At 42.5% G+C, this 16,456-nt stretch overlaps 1 protein-coding gene across 5 annotated transcripts in view; it reads right to left on the minus strand.

The window, feature by feature from the left end:
* Abcc9 (ATP binding cassette subfamily C member 9) overlaps positions 1 to 10,329 on the minus strand; it is a 114,842-nt gene extending 104,513 nt beyond the window's left edge. For all 5 annotated transcript variants that reach the window (XM_029534934.1, XM_029534935.1, XM_021188210.2 and 2 more), the window contains exons 1-5: positions 10,141 to 10,329; positions 9,773 to 9,876; positions 5,529 to 5,689; positions 2,302 to 2,443; positions 686 to 807 (exon numbers count right to left, since the gene is read on the minus strand). In XM_029534934.1, the coding sequence (XP_029390794.1) occupies positions 686 to 807; positions 2,302 to 2,443; positions 5,529 to 5,670 (406 nt within the window). In that variant the 5' untranslated portion in view covers positions 5,671 to 5,689; positions 9,773 to 9,876; positions 10,141 to 10,329. The remainder of the gene's footprint in view (positions 1 to 685; positions 808 to 2,301; positions 2,444 to 5,528; positions 5,690 to 9,772; positions 9,877 to 10,140) is intronic.
* Positions 10,330 to 16,456: the final 6,127 nt, after the last annotated feature.

Here is a 16,456-nt window from a genome sequence, read left to right on the forward strand (position 1 = left end):
CCCATGGCTGCCAACAGAGGATGGGAGAGCCCATGGCTGCCAACAGAGGATGGGAGAGCCCATGGCTGCCAACAGAGGATGGGAGAGCCCATGGCGCCAACAGAAGATGGGAGAGCCCATGGCGCCAACAGAGGATGGGAGAGCCCATGGCACCAACAGAGGATGGGAGAGCCCATGGCTGCCAACAGGGGATGGGAGAGCCCATGGCCCCAACAGAGGATGGGAGAGCCCATGGCTGCCAACAGAGGATGGGAGAGCCCATGGCCCCAACAGAGGATGGGAGAGCCCATGGCCCCAACAGAGGATGGGAGAGCCCTTTGGAAGGTGACTCCAAGGCAAAGGGAGACATGGAGCTCTATAGAATGACATGCTCATGGGGCCAGTACGTGCAGAGCTCTCATTTTTAGAAAGCAATTTCTGGTGGCCCTAAGAACAGCGCATGCCTCTCCTTCTCCCCAGAACAACACACCACAGAGGGATTTATTGGAGGGATCATGCAATTGCCACGACTTAGGGCACCTTAATGTATTTCCACCTCCACATTCACTGAGAGACTGAGACCTTTGCCCATGCTTCTCACTCTCAGCCTTCTTCAGTATATATTGATTGATTGATTGACTATGTGGAAAAGAAACCGAATGGTTCTTTGGAGGAGGATGGTGAGAAAACCTGCGAGAATACTTACCTAAAAGTAATTTAGGGAAATTTGAAGTTTCAATATTATGATAATAGACGATGGACGTTGTTGTGGCAACAAATCCCATCACAGCCGGCATGAAAAGGTGGAGATGCCTGGATGCCCGATGCCTAGAGAGAGCAAAACAGTGTTGGTGTCTGAAGCAAATGGTTCTAGAGAATTCTTCATTCGGTTTGTAATCTTCACTTGAGAACTCACTCTGCCGTGTTCAAAGTCAAACTGTAATAATCATTGCTTAGAGAACATGTGAGCACACACATCGTACCTGTGTGGCATAATTGTGCTGGAAACGTCTATCCTAACAAAAGCATGAATTAAACACAAGGAAGCAACATCTTCAAGTGCTTGCAAAAGTGACATGCACCCACCACTCTACATGTGTAGATATATACATTGATGTACAAATGACGCAACAAGGCAGACCTGCTGAAGTAATTTAGTGATCAAATTAAGTGAATGCTTAAAAGTATAGGGGAAAGGACATATTTGAGGAAGCGTGATACAGGAAAAAAATGCAGCTGTCCTGTACCTTGCTATGTAGATCAAGCTTGCTCCTGACAAAGACCCACCTGCCTCAGTTTCTCCAGTGCTGGGATTAAAGGCTTGTGCATCAATGTTTCAATAAGAGGCATACCATGACCCAAGCACATGATCAATATTTTTCTATTGCTTGAGTTTATTCTATCATATGAGGTGAAAATAGACTATATTTGCATTTATAAGTAAAATTCATTGTATTTAATTTCCTAATATAGACTTCTTTTGTAAGAAGGACAAAATTCCACTAGAAATATGACTTATGAGAATTCTGATACTAAATTTCTCTCATCCTTTCCTTGTGTTTCTTTGTCTTGATGAGTCTCAGGCTCCCTTAATGCCTTCTTCTTTATCTCTATTTCTCTACAAAATTAAGGAGAGCATCTGAGAACTAATGACAATTTTAAAACAAACACATAGCTCATAGGGCTATATTCAGTTAACATCAAGACAGACATATATATAAAGATATTTAGTATCAATATAGGTTCTATATACCTATTTTTAAAGATAAAATACTCATTAAAATGTGTCAAAGGGCAGAACTTTCTGGACAAGAGAACAAGGAAACATGAAAGCAAGTAACTGAGCACAAGTCACAGAGAACTAAAATTATCTGTCAGAGAAATTATGTAGCAAGACAACAGTGAAGGTGAAGCCCAGAAGGACCAGGGAGAACGTTACCCAGGTAAAGGGTTTGATGTACAGGTATGAGGACCTGGTCCAACGTCTCAGAACCTGTGTAAATAGCCAGGCAGAGTAGCACACACTTCATCCACACTGTCTGTCCCAGTGCTCATAAGGAGTGATGCAAATCGGAGGCAGCTCAGGGACCAGCTGACCAGACAGAAACAATGGCAAGGGACTCACAGACCAGCAAAGCAGAAAGTGAGGACCAACTCAGAATAACTATGGTTATTCTGTATGGTGAGTTGACAGTTATTGCTGCTAATAAGTCACAATCTGATCCCTCCCCCGCAATCAAGTCTGACGATGTGCTCTTGGCTACTCTCTGTCTACGTGCCTGCTGCCACACGGTAAGATACTAGATGACTTGAGTCACTTACGAGTCTGAAACGATGCCTTCTGCTATCTCACAAACATGCACAAACAGGAGTGCAAACGTCAGAATCCATCTCAGGTTGTGTCCGGGAAAATGAAGCCACGTGTTGTGATGAATTTGCACTTTTGAGCTTTGGCTCCCCCATCCTGAGAGACAAGGGGCGCAAGAATGCAATTAACATAATGGTCAGTATAACCACAGGTATCATTTACATTGCTGCATGTTACAAGCTTTGGAGAAATTCCTGAACCCCAGTGCTTCACACTGATGGAAACTCGGGTCTATTTTCATTATGTTAAAAAATGACTATTTACATTAGAGTCACAGCACCATGGCATGCACGCATCAACTCATGTGACATCATTCAGAAATGATGCTCCACCTCTGAGAATAGCATGATCTTAACTGATGCTCTTCCACCTTTGACTCAGCAGACAAGACAAATGAATAATGACAATATCAAAAGGTAATAAGCATCTATAATCTTTTAAAACATGAGACCTGCAGGGGACTAACAAAAAAGATATATTTGGTGGTACAAAATCAGATGTATTTGAGTCAATTCTGAATCACATGCATATCCGTGTGTACGTGTGTGTTCATGTATGTGTTCACATGTATGTGTGAGCACATGTGTGTTGTGATGTGCATATAGAAACCCTCACTTTCCACCTTGTGAAAGGCAAGATAAGGGTTCTTGTTGGTCACTGCTGACCTTTGAGCTCCTGAGGGTTTTCCCATCTCCCTCTCATCTCACCATAGGAGTGCTGAGATTATAGATGTGTGTATCTTCCTTTATATGGGTTCTGGGGGTTCAGACACAGGTCCTCATGCTTGCACAGTAAGGGCTGGTGCACTGAGCTGCCTCCCTAGACCTTACTCATATGTACACATCCTGTGAGAAAATGATTCCCTCTGGCTGGGCCAATATACCATGCTTTTCTCATAGAAAGCTGACACTGGCCTGCAGAGATGGCTCGGCAGTTAGGACTTCATACTGATATTGTAGATGACCAGAGTTTGGTTCCCAGCACTCCAGACAGGCAGCTCACAACTGCCTGTAACTCTAGCCAGATCTTCTGGCTACTATGGGCATCACATATACATGGGTATACATGCATACACACACAATTTAAAGTAAACTAAAATAACAATGTTTAGTTACTCATACAAGACTTGAGAAGGATTGGGAACACTACCAGCTCACCCTAAGTTCACAACAGAAGAAAAAACAGTAGCTACTTCTTGGTCAAATTTTAAGTTTTTCTTCCCCAAAGTGTAGGTGACAAGAGTACCATCACTTCATTTATGGTACAGTACAAGGGAATCCCACCTCCATTGTTTACACTCCTCTTTCTTTTTCAGTTTTGACAAAGAAATATACAATGTGCTTCAAAAACGAAGGAGGATTTGTATTACAAATACTGCCAGAGAGGAGCTCTGTTTGGATAAGTGAACTCCAGCAGCGCCCCAGTAAAGAAAACCAACTTGAGCCTTAGTGCTGCCAGATGTAATTCACAACTCGAAAGTAAGCTTCACTAACACGTTCTGTGGTTTATGCTTTCTTTCACCTCTAACAGCAAAGCTCTGTGTGCCTCCTGTAATGTCATCATTTCCCTAGTATGTGGCCCTTCTTTGATAATGATCTAGGTAAGAAGCCAATATCATAAACATCCCATCATCTCCTGTTGCCAGTGTCCATGCTAGTCCTCCTTTTTGAATATTCTTGTGACTAGCCTCTGTGATGACATTAAATGGGAGGACATTAGAGGTTAAGGTTCTGTCACGATATGAATTATTAACTCTATCCCTGTTATAGCTACCACTACATTAAAAACTGAGTGACATTTCTACTCTCTGGTTCTATAATATTCAGTTTCCATACATTCATTTAATATAAACAGCAGTGTACCAAGAGTGATACTGACCTCCTTGCACACCTTATAACAGAAATTCTTTGATCACTATTGGAATGTTAACACGTGATACCTATTTAGGTTTGGTTCTCTGATGCTACAATAATCACTTCAACCAAAAGCCACTTGGGGAGGAAAGCATTACACTTTGTAGTCCTTCATCAAGGGAACCCGAGGCTGGAAGTCGGGGTAGAAATTTGAAGCAGAGGCCTTGGGGGAATGTCAGTTACTGGCTTAGTTCCCTGGCTTGCTCAGCTTCTTTTCATATACAGCACAGGCTCACCTGTCTAGGTATGGCCCACAGTGATGAATTCTAACCTGACATGGTTAGCCAAGTAAGCCCTACCTTTCTTGCTTTTGTTAAGGTACTTAATCTTACATCAACCGTAGTCATTTTATACATAAAAACGTTGTTTAATGTTTAACAAATTAACAGGTCGATTTTTTCCAGATGTGGTTGTGATGCCTGTAACCCGCACAATACTTAGGAGACTCGGGTAAGAGGACTGCAGGATCCAGGGCATAGTGGGCTGAATAGCAAGCTCCCACATATCTGAGTTATATAACAGAAACTTGCCTCCAGAAAAATGAAAACAAGAAGTTAGTAAAATGGTCTATTTTGGTTGTTTGCGGGAAGTTTCACAAATCATATCTGATTGCCCTAAATAACTGATTTGTGTGCATGTGTAAATGGTTATATGATGTGTATTTGTAAGCTCCTTTGTTTGTATCCTGACTCAGAAACACTATGTAGCCCATACTGGTCTAGAACTCACAGTAATTCCCCTGCCTTAGCCTTCTGCTTAGGTGCTGGGATTAAAGGTACTAACCACACATCTAGCTAGCTTTCCAAATGGTTTTCATGAGAGTTCTTTCCACCTAAGGTACACTCCACCTCTCTCCTTCTTTCAAGGCTCAGATGGATTGTCACTCTGCAGGTGAATGCTCAGGGCAATTTGCTTTTGCTTTTGCAAATAGACTGAAATGATGGAATTGTGACAGCTCATCTGCTCCTGTGGTCTGCACTAAGGGTAGGTGCTGTCTCACCCTGTTTCCATCCTGTCTCATAGCATAAAGCAAACTCTCCCCAAATGCTGCATGGATGGATATTTACAGTCACCGACTAGCCTGTGGGATATTCTACAGTAAGTGCATACAATCGAAACACACAAAACAGCATTACCCTGTCCTCACAAACCTACACATCAGCTTTGGGGGAGATTTCACCAGAAATGGCAGCTTTCACACAGCAGAACCTCAGCCGCCAGGGAGACAGAAACATGAGGTGCTGTGCACAGGACCCGTCATGACTCACCAATGAACAGTATTGGAAAGGTGATAAACAGCAGGAAGACATGCGGGACCAGGTTGAGTGCGTCCACAAAGCAGGGGTTTTGGAGAACACCATAATAGATGTCGTAGGAGGAGATGTTGTTCCCACAAAAAGAAAGGCTCATTTCTTCTTACTTGATTAACCTAAAATAGAGAAATGACCAGCTTAATATTAAACTTTCCTAAAATGATGACTTTAGTTAAGGGGTTCATAGCTTAAATTTAATTCTCCTTACTCTTGTGTCTGGGGAAACAAAAATCATGTCAAGTAATTTCAGGTTTTCCATAACATTCTAGTAAACCTTTTTCCATGGTTTAAAAAAATAAAAACTTGTGTAAAGTACTGCCTCAGAGAAGCACGTATCTGTCGAAGAAGAAAAATGGTCATGTGTGCAAGGAAAAGAAGAACAGGAACCAAATTGTTAAATGAAACGTCAAAATGATACAATAGGGAATTGTATTATTTTCCCACGCTCATTCACACACCCAAAAAGATTCCCTAGTCACGCCACCTGAACAGAAGTGACTGAAACATCTCTCTTCTGCTGCAAGGAATGGTAACAGAGAGGCACAAGGGACTGTGATCAATAGCTGCTTCTCTCTGAAGAATAATGATGTCAAGCAGTAAAGACACATTGAATTCAGTTCCTGACAAGTTAAGGAAGACTCCTAAGGTTTTGGTCAGACATCTTGGGCCCTGTGCAATTCAATGGCATCATTATGGACACAGAGTAGCCAGGCTGTCAGCAAGCTAATTTTAGAAAGGTTTATCATCTGCAAAGAAACTTAGTATCCTTAATCTACCTCCCACCGTCTTCTCCTCCTCCTTAGGGAAGAAACAATATTTTTCTCTTCGTTACTTTTTTTTTTGCTCTCTCTCTCTCTCTCTCTCTCTCTCTGTGTGTGTGTGTGTGTGTGTGTGTGTGTGTGTGTGTGTGTGTGTGTGTGTGTTACAGCAGGCTTACGGTACAGCAGACATATGGAGGCCAGAGATCAGCTTACAGGAGTCAGTTCTCTCCTTCCCCCATTTGGGTTACATGTTCAAACTCAGGTCATCAGGCTTAGCAGCCACTGGCTCTACTTCCTGAGCCCTCTCCCCAGACTTAACGTACTTTCTTAGCATTATCTAAGCACCAAGATGAAGACTTTTCTATGGTACAGGCTCTACCACATTTATACATCTTTTCATCAGTTGATGCACATTTGAACCCTTTGGCTGTTATGAAAATGCCATTAGAAATATTCTTAAATTCTGCAGAAGTTAGCTAGCTGCTGAGTTGGAAACCAGCATCCCACTGCAATGAAAGGTAAAGATGGGCAGGAAACATGGGACTTCATGCCAGTCACTGCAAGGACGTCAGATGCTACCGTGTATGTGTGTGTGTGTGTGTGAGAGAGAGAGGGGGGGGGAGAGAGGGAGAGGGAGAGGGAGAGGGAGAGGGGAGACCCACCATTCTGGCTTTGTTTTTTAGTAGATCTTTCTCTTAGGTATGCTGAAAAGACAGTAGAGCCTCAAAGCTCTGCTCCATCAAAGAAAAACCCTAGGACCCCAACTCGTCTTTCAGCCATCTAAAAATCTTTGTGTGAAGCCTACTATTCAGTTGGCATCTGCTTAGTTCCCAGTGATATCAGAAATCCTCAGAACAAGCACATAATGGCAGTGATGTTTGGGATATCTTACAGTATACTGCATTAAGCTTCAGGTAAACTTATTCATTTGTCAGTCAATAGACAACTTGGGATCCACACCCACAGGTCAGATTTATAATCTGTGCTTTCCACTCTGCCATCTGCCCACCTACCTCCCTAGATAACTGATCTTAGCTATTCCTATTAAAACAAACAGCAGTTTAAGAGTTTAACCTCACCAGACTTTCTTTTCCATATTTATGTTGGATTCTGGGTTAATTAAAAGTTAATATCACATCAACTAATAGTGCCTTTCTTATTTTTCTTTTCATTGATAATTAACTTAGTCATGGACATGGTATTTCCCCTAAAAAACAAGACAAATAATGTGACACAGATAATAATAGATAAATAGTTGGAAAAATTAAATTTCCCTCAAATGTTTTAGAAATCATTGCTTGAATATAATATAAGTAACTAGTTGAAAAGCTTGTATGACTATCTCCCACATGTTTGTATATATTCTCTTACACAGATTATATCTGATAAACCCATTTTTTGATTAAGTCACTTATAGGCTTTCTAGTTGAGATTTTTTTATAAAATTATATTTTTAAAACAAACTCAAGATTTGACTATAGATTTGGTAAATCATTACTACTGCATAAAGCTCATATGGGAGAAAGAATTGAAATTTTTTAAATAACGGCAAAATGGAAACTATATGTTCATATATGTACATTAGTAGATGTCTTTTGATAAAGACAGAAAACCAATCAAAAAATAACAGCAAGCAATGAGGCTTTTAAGACTAGTCCCTTGTTTAGTGGAAATGACGAAATGAAACATTAAATCATTTACTTGCTATTTGTTTGTTTGTCTATCTGTTCAGCGCAGCACAGGAGACCAAACCCAAGGCATAAAACACACTGGGCCAATGCTCTGTCACTGAACAACATGTCCTGTCCCTAGCTCTATGATGGCATTCCACAAAAACATCTAGATTTTGTTCCCTCTGCTATGACCTCTGAGGCTTGCCCTGCCTCCCACCCTCTCTGCTCCTTACACAGATGTCGATGTTTCCTTTTGACATCTCTTCTACTCACCCCTCTTGACCTTCGGATTCCTTTCTCTAAAACCACTGTGCAGGAAGAAGGTTCTAATAGTCAGCTACATCAACAGCCAAAAGTAGGGAAAGAGGACGTTTACTGCAGATACTATATTAGGTGTTGTGTCCATCAAAGAAATTGAATCAAGATGGTGTGTGTGTGTGTGTGCAAACACCTGTGCATCTTGTTCTAGAATTTGAATCCAGATCCTCATGATGTCAGGCATTCACCTTATAAACCAAACTATACCCCTGCCTTCTAATAAATCCTTAAATTTCCAAACAGTGTCTGTGGTTCCCTTCCAGAGCGCAGGCTGTTGTAAGCACTTGAGGAAGACCATACACTGATGCTCTTGAGGGCCAGACTGCCACCTGCCATCCATTGCCGGTGCCCCTCCCCCTGTATCTGTTTAGGCTCAGTTTGTGCACAGAAGTGACAGCAACAAGGAGGAAAAGGATCATAAGGGAAAGCAGAACATCTCCCCACGAGCATAATCCCTCCTCCGAAAGGCAGTCAAGTGGGAATGGGGAATTGGAAGGAACCAACTTTAAAACACTTTAAAACAGATCAGAAGTGAAACTTTGGCTCTCTCCAACAGGACAGAACACAAAGAGAAGAGGAATTCTCTTGTTTCCTGTGAAAAATAGCAATAGCAGCATGCTTGACCATGGACCTGCACTGTGAGACGTTCCCCAGCCCCTAGTATGCATAAAACATGGTATCAGTTCAAAATTCTAGTAATGCATCTATCAACTCTTTTGATACTTCTACAGAAGAACAAAGGTTAACTGATTTAATTCCCAAAACTCCTAAGATATTAAAATGTATCAGGAAATAATTGCCAGTTACTTTTGCCAGCCCCTAGCTTCCAACTTAAGACTCTGAGTGAGAGAGAAGCAGCCACCGCCCTGCCCACCCAGCAGAGGCTGTCAGTTGTGACCCCATTGGCAGTGCCAGCCAAGCTCGGGCTCTGGACACCTCTAAAGCAAACATGCACGGGATCGCTTTCCTTCTTGCATGTGGAACAACTCATCCCTAGCTACTCAGCACTTAGGCAAATCATCCTGGATGAGAATCACACCCCTGAAAGGAGCCTAAGGCAGCGACTACCCACGACGCTCACAGGATGCCCACCAGCCGCCAAAGCAAATGCTGCAATCATTTCACTGAACTTGCTCAGTGGAGACCTCACAAAATAAGTAGATGTGTCTGGCTATCTAGCTAGCTGTCTGGCTGGTTCTATACAGATCCAAGTAGGAAGTTTCCTAGCAAAACAATGACCACTGGCTTGATCGATTATGGAGTCTTAGTCCATGCATTTACCCTCCAGGGGCTATGACGTTCTGTGACACAAGAAAGGCAATGCTGGGACCTCTGCACAGATAAGATTGTTTTTAGACACTGCAACCAACGCGGAGCAAACAAGCAAGCAAGCAAGAAATAAATAAATAAATAAATAAATAAATAAATAAATAAATAAATAAAGTACCTTGGCTTTGGCTCCAGCTTTTAGTCCCCCTACTGGTGCACTTGAGCTACCAACCGCCTGCTCACCCTCTGAAGATGTAAATTTCAAACTAGAACACAGACGTCCTAAAGAGCAAAGAGTAACAAATTCAGTAGGCAGAAAGCTGCTGCGTGAATTGTAAAGGGGAATGGCTAAGAAAGTCTATATATATAGATATATATCAGTGACACCTTTCCCTGTTTCCAGTCGGTTTCAGCTCCAGCGGGCAGGATTGTGTAAGTCAGACTCGAAACCTGATCCCCACCCTCTCCTCTCCAGCAAGTCCCCTGAATCCTAGAAATAGCGAATGCCTTTACTGAGGAAATACTAGATCAAAATCAACAGCTTACAGCCAGTGACTCCTCAGAGTGGTTGGGGATCTCTCTGTAGCAAGCCGAGGAGCTCACGCACTCCACGGGACGACAAGTTTTCCTCCCGGGTCAGCAGCAGGCGACTGGATTATTTTTAGGGTGGTGGGAGGCCAGCTGCTGCCTCCTATCGCGTTTCTCCTCCGCTGCGCTGCGGCCCTGGGCGGACACTGCCGCGCCCAGGCAGGAAACTGCAGGCACCCCAGACATCGCCTGAGGCCGGGGACCCTCCCCATCCAGGACCCTCTTCACCCTGACCCCCCCTCACAGGGATCATCCCCACCTGGGACCGTCCATCACTCTGGCCATTCCCATCCAGGACCACCCTCCCGCAGACCCTCCCCACTCCTTCGGAGCTGCTCTTACCGGTGAGCGCAGAGAAGATGTGCCAAACCCGCACCGTACGTGATTCCCCCAAGACTCCACCAGAAAGCGGAACTTGCAAAAACCGACCCCCAGACCCTAGAGAGGAGGTTTATCAGATATGAAAACACGGGAAGTACCAGCTCTGCAGGCAGCCTTTGCTTTAGCCACAAAAAAATAGATTTAAAAGTGCCATCCATTCTCCCCCCAGCTTCTCCCCCAGCAGGACTGAGAATGGAAGGGTTCATTCTAGGCAAAACAACCCGCCACCAGGATGGGCACTTGGATGGGCAGGCACAGGGCAGAATCTCTCAGTGACCCGGGGAATTTGCCTGCTGCTCCAGACGGACCAATGGCATTTGTCTGAGCACCCCAAAATTTGAGTTTGATTTCAAGTTTCAACATCAACGGTACTTTTTATTTGTTTATTTGTTTCATCGTTTTCACAAACTACAGATATAATTAACCCTTAAAATAACAAAACTTAATTAAAACAATATCTATTGAAGGCAGACTGTGGTGGTGTTCTTCTGAAATGCCATCATTTGGGGGAAAGATGCAGGGAGTTCAAAGCAAGAAGCAGACACATAGCAGGTTAGAAGCCAGCTACACACACACACACACACACACACCTGCTTTTGATATAGATACGCATGCATATGTGACACTCCACAATAACTTCCCCTCGGGTGGTAAGGGATAAATTTTAAAGTTTTAAAATTAATTTAAATTTTTTTGAGGGGGTGAAGGTGAGACACCCTGGCTTGGACTCAAACTTGCAGTAATCCTCCTGACTCAGCTTCTAGATTGTTGTGATTACAGATATGAGCCACGATCACACTGGGTAATTTTTGGCCCCAGTAACTCTTGAATAAACTCTCGAGATTCCCAAGGGCCAGTTTTCAGTCCTTTGCAGTAATCAGTGTTTGTAGCAACTGTCCTGATCAGATAAAGGCTCGTCAGCCTGGCGGGCTGGTGCCTTCGAGGTTCCTCATGCTGTCCCTAAAGCACTGGCCGCTGAGTTGAACTCAGCACCCCATGGCCTCCTGGCCTCCAGAAGTTGCTGCTCGGAAGCTGACCCCAGCACAGCATGCCCCAGAGGAGATGAGGATGAAGTCACTTTCTGGGAAGGTCCCTGCAGCCTTGGCCAGCTTCCAGGGCCAGAATGTACCACTGCCAGAGACCTCCAAGGCCAGAAAGAGCTGGCACCTAGGATGATCCTGGACTGATCTTAGGGCCTCAGAATGGCATGTAACTGCACCCTATAGCAAGCCTTTGGGGCCAGGAAAAGAGAGTGTGGTTCAAGAACAGGGAAATTCAGAATTGTGTTCAGAATGTGGAAATACCAAGTCAGGCAGAGAATTGGGAACTAGGAGACAGATAATGCCAAATATACAGTTTGAATGGAAATACAAAAAGAAATTGTGCTTAGGGTTTTTTGGGGTTTTTTTGTTTTGTTTTTCGTTTTTTTGGGGGGGGTTGTTTGTTTGTTTTTTTCGAGACAGGGATTCTCTGTATAGCCCTGGCTGTCCTGGAACTCGCTTTGTAGACCAGGCTGGCCTTGAACTCAGGAATCCGCCTGCCTCTGCCTCTCTAGTGCTGGGCTTAAAGGCGTGTGCCACCACGCCCGGAGCGCTTAGGGTTTTTAAAAAACATACTACTATTAATGAGCCTGGACTCACGACTCGGTGATTAAGAGTGCTTGCTGCTCTTGTAGAACCTATGTGGGGGTTCACAAGTGTCTGTAACTCCATTTCCAGGAGATCTGATGCCCATTTTGACCTCTGAAGGTACCAGGTGCACATATTGCACCACATACATATGTTCAGGCAAATAGATGCAGAAAGATAAGAATAAATCTTTAAAAGGAATTATCACTAAAATATCTCTTTTTAAGGTCATATATCGTAACTAAACATGTTCATTGTACGAAGATGTGAATAAGTAGGACATGCCAAGACCCCCACCTAAAAGACTAAGTAAGCATGTGTCAGACTATAAGAAACACAAGCAGTGTGCTGTATGGATAAAAGAAGGGCACGGAAGAAAAGCCTGCCAGGCTCTGAGGCAGATCAGGAGAAAGCACAGAGAGGCTGACAGACAGGGTGCTCAAACAAGCCTGGGACATAGAATAACACCAAAAGAGGTAGATAGATAGATAGATAGATAGATAGATAGATAGATAGATAGATAGATACACAGATACATAGATAGATAGATACATAGATACATAGATACATAGATAGATAGATAGATAGATAGATACATAGATAGATACATAGATAGATACATAGATAGATAGATAGATAGATACATAGATACATAGATACATAGAAAAGAGATGGTAGATGATTGATAGATTGATAGATTAGATAGATAGGTAGGTGATAGAGATAAATAGATAGACAGACAGATGGATAGGTAAGACATAGATGAGTGGCTGGATAAAGATAGATGATAGATAAATTTTATAGATAGTTGATAAATGATGAATGGATAGACTATATATGTATATATACATATATGTGTGTATACATGTGTATATTTACATATATATGTATATATACATATATATGATGGATGGACAGACATACAGACAGAGAAATGGACAGATAGACAGGATGAAGAGAACAAGAGCAAGCAAGAGAGGCAATGGAGACTAGCTGGACTTCTGGTTATCATTTCTGTTCACTATCTCAATGGCTGGACAATTCTACCAGGTCTTCTTTCTTGTTCTTTAGTGGAACAAATCATCGTTCATGTGTTACAGACTTAATGTTAAGGCATCAGACTCTCTCCCCTGGAATAAACATTAATGAGTGTCTTGATGTCAAACTATTTTTGCTATGCATGTTTTGATTATTGTCAACACAATATAATCTGTCTCTTTTACAATAATTTTTCTCCAGTGACACTTAAAACTGATCACAGAAATAATTTAAATTGTGGCATAATATTTCATTCTGTGACTTAAACACATCTTGTGATATTGAGCTTACAATTCTGAATTTTTCATAGTATCTTTTCCTAAATACAATTTTAATTAATTCTAGTAGGTAATTTATTTAATATCCACCCTCTGGAGTCAGATATGGTGGCACATACCTTCATTCCCAACACTTGGGAGGCAGAGGTAAGTTAGAGGCCAGCCTGGTCATTCCCAGAGCTATAGCACTATATAGTGAGATACTGTCTCAAAAAAAAAAAGAAAGAAAGAAAGAAAGAAAGAAAGAAAGAAAGAAAGAAAGAAAGAAAAAAGAAAAAGAAAAGGAAAAAGAAAAAAGAAAGAAAAGTAGAGAATTCTCTGAATAATGAAATAATAATTAATTAAATGATTGTAAGATTGAAAATGTGAGGCTATAGGAATTAATGCCAAACTGCAGAGAGTGTTCTACAACAAAACAAGCATCCAATTTTTCATTTAAAAAAAAAAAGGAACTCCCATTTTTCAGGCCCTCTAGTGCAGGCTGACCTGGAACTCCTTATGTAATCAAGCATGACTTGGAACTTCCTGAGTGAAGGAATTATGCAGCATACCTAACTTACTTAGGCAGTGCTGGGTTAGAACCCAGGGCTTTGTGCACACCAGGAAACCATTTTACTCACTGAGCCAAGGCCGGGTCCCCTACACACTTCTAAGGAATGCTGGCTTCAAGTTGCTGTTGTTTTCCTCATTGCAGTGCAGCCTGAAGCCTTACTTAATAAACACTGGCTGCCTTGTGTCTGTGTTGTGAGTGCTTTTGTTTCATTCCAGGATTCATCTTGCCTTGTGCTGTGGGTGAGAATTGGTGTTGGTATTTTACACACTTCACCAGTACTGCTCCCCGCAGGAGCTTTTCCCTGCTCCTATCTCTAAAGCTGTCCTTGTCCTGTGCATGGGACAAGTCCTTAATTAGAATACCCAAGATACATTTTGCAAAACACAAGAAAACCAAGAAGGAAGATCATCGTGTGGATACTTCATTCCTCCTTAGAATAAGGAACAAAATACCCATGAAAGGATATAGGTACAGAGGCAAAATTTAGAGCTAAGATGAAAGGATGGACTATCCAGAGACTATCCTATCCGGGGATCCATCCCATCACGCTTTTCAACTGACCCAGTTTCTCCTTTTATTCCCTAACTATGATCAGATTAATTCTGTGACTGTGCCTGCATATGTGTGTGAATTTTAAACCTCGCCATACCGAATTCCCATTTTATTTATTATTATTTCTTGCTCTCCTGTTGTGACTGTCTTGGATTTCCCTGAATCTAAGAAGGAAGTTACTGGAAAGCATGATGTTGTTCCTGTTGTCCTGCCTTCCATCCTTCCACTTCCCAGATCTCTCCCTTTAAGTCTGCACATCTCCTGGGAAGCCCCAGTGTCACCCTTTCACGGTCCTGTTTTGCCTTGTTTGGGTTTTCTGTATTTATCTTACATTGCAGCACTTGGGTAAGGTTTCTTAAACAACCTGCACCTATAGTCTCTCAAACACATGCTTATTGACATTTTGTCTCTAATTTTGATGCTTCTAAATCAGCAACAAGTTGGACATGATTCTGTCCAAGATGTAGCTTGTAGTATAGCTATATATGTGTGGCAATGGTGTAATAAGACAGGGTCTTGTTAAGTAGTCCAGGATAGCCATAAAGTCACAGTAATCCACCTGTCTCAGTCTTCCAAACAGGAGAAATACAGTGAGAGAAAGAGCCACCACATCAGGTTATAAAATTAATTTAGTCGGTTTTTTTCAAGATTTTTTTTCTAAATTTTTAATGATGTGAATGTGTGTTAGGGTGGGGGGGAGGGGGGAGGAATGTGCACTGAGTGAAGTGACCTTGCAGACCAGAAGAGGGCTCCTAGCCCCCTGAAGCTGGAGTTACTGGCAGTTGTTACCCACTTGATGTGGATGCCAGGACCCTAATTCTGGTTCCTTGCAAGAGTAGAATGTGTTTTTAACCACTGATCCATTTCTCCAGCCCTATAAAATACATTTGAAATCAACTTTGCTAAGTGCAACTATTAGAAGATAAAGATCATAACATAGGTAAAATCCAAAGTGTTTGTCATAACCATGACACCAAAGATTATGGAATATTTCCATCTCTCTGGAAGTGCCTTTGTGTCTCTCACTCATCAGTCTAACCATTGCCTATCTAGGCTAGACATTTCCTATATGGTCTCTCACGTTTCTCTTTGCTTATCCTCTGTGTCTTCTGGACTGACCACAGAGGCTTTGCATTGATTCCTGATAAATACACAACAGTGTGAAGACTGTATAGCCCAGAGCACTCAACCTATATCTTTGTCAATCAGCTTCCCATCACCGTGACAAAGACCTGAGACAAACCAGTTTAAGAGGGAGAAAGGTTGGCTTGGGGCTCCCTGTTTCAGAATTTGTCCTTCTGCTTTGGGCCTGTGTGGGAGGACATCTGATTCCCTCATAGCATTTAGGAAGCAAAGAGAAAGAGAGGGAGGGCCAGGGTCCTGATGACATGTCTGCACATTCCTGGGCTCTCATGGGTCCCGCCTGCCATCGCTCTGAAAGCTTGTACAAGCTCAATAGTCCAACCAAGTTCTACTACTTGCCAGGAAGAACCTCTCACCCCATCACCTCACGATACTCAGTTTTTCTCAGCCAAATGTCTGGACCATTTGATCCTGCCTTTCCCTCTCTGTAATATGTCCTATCTCAATGTGTCACACAGATATGCTTGGAACACTGCCGCCCATTCTACTAAGCTGAGTGCTTGTTCCAACTCTGTCCCTGTAATTACACTCGTTGCCCCGCCTTCCCGGTGACTGTTGTAGTGTTTCTCCAACATGGTACAGGCTCTAGTTAAAGCTATGTGCTCTTCCCTAAGTGAGCCCCAGAGGCCTCTGTTCCTTTTCTCCTTCTTAGTGTTAAGATCACACAGGTGTCACAGGAGAAGCTGAGGAGCCTACTCTGT

Source organism: Mus pahari, chromosome 2 (genome assembly GCF_900095145.1).
Source record: "Mus pahari chromosome 2, PAHARI_EIJ_v1.1, whole genome shotgun sequence".
NCBI lineage: Eukaryota > Metazoa > Chordata > Mammalia > Rodentia > Muridae > Mus > Mus pahari.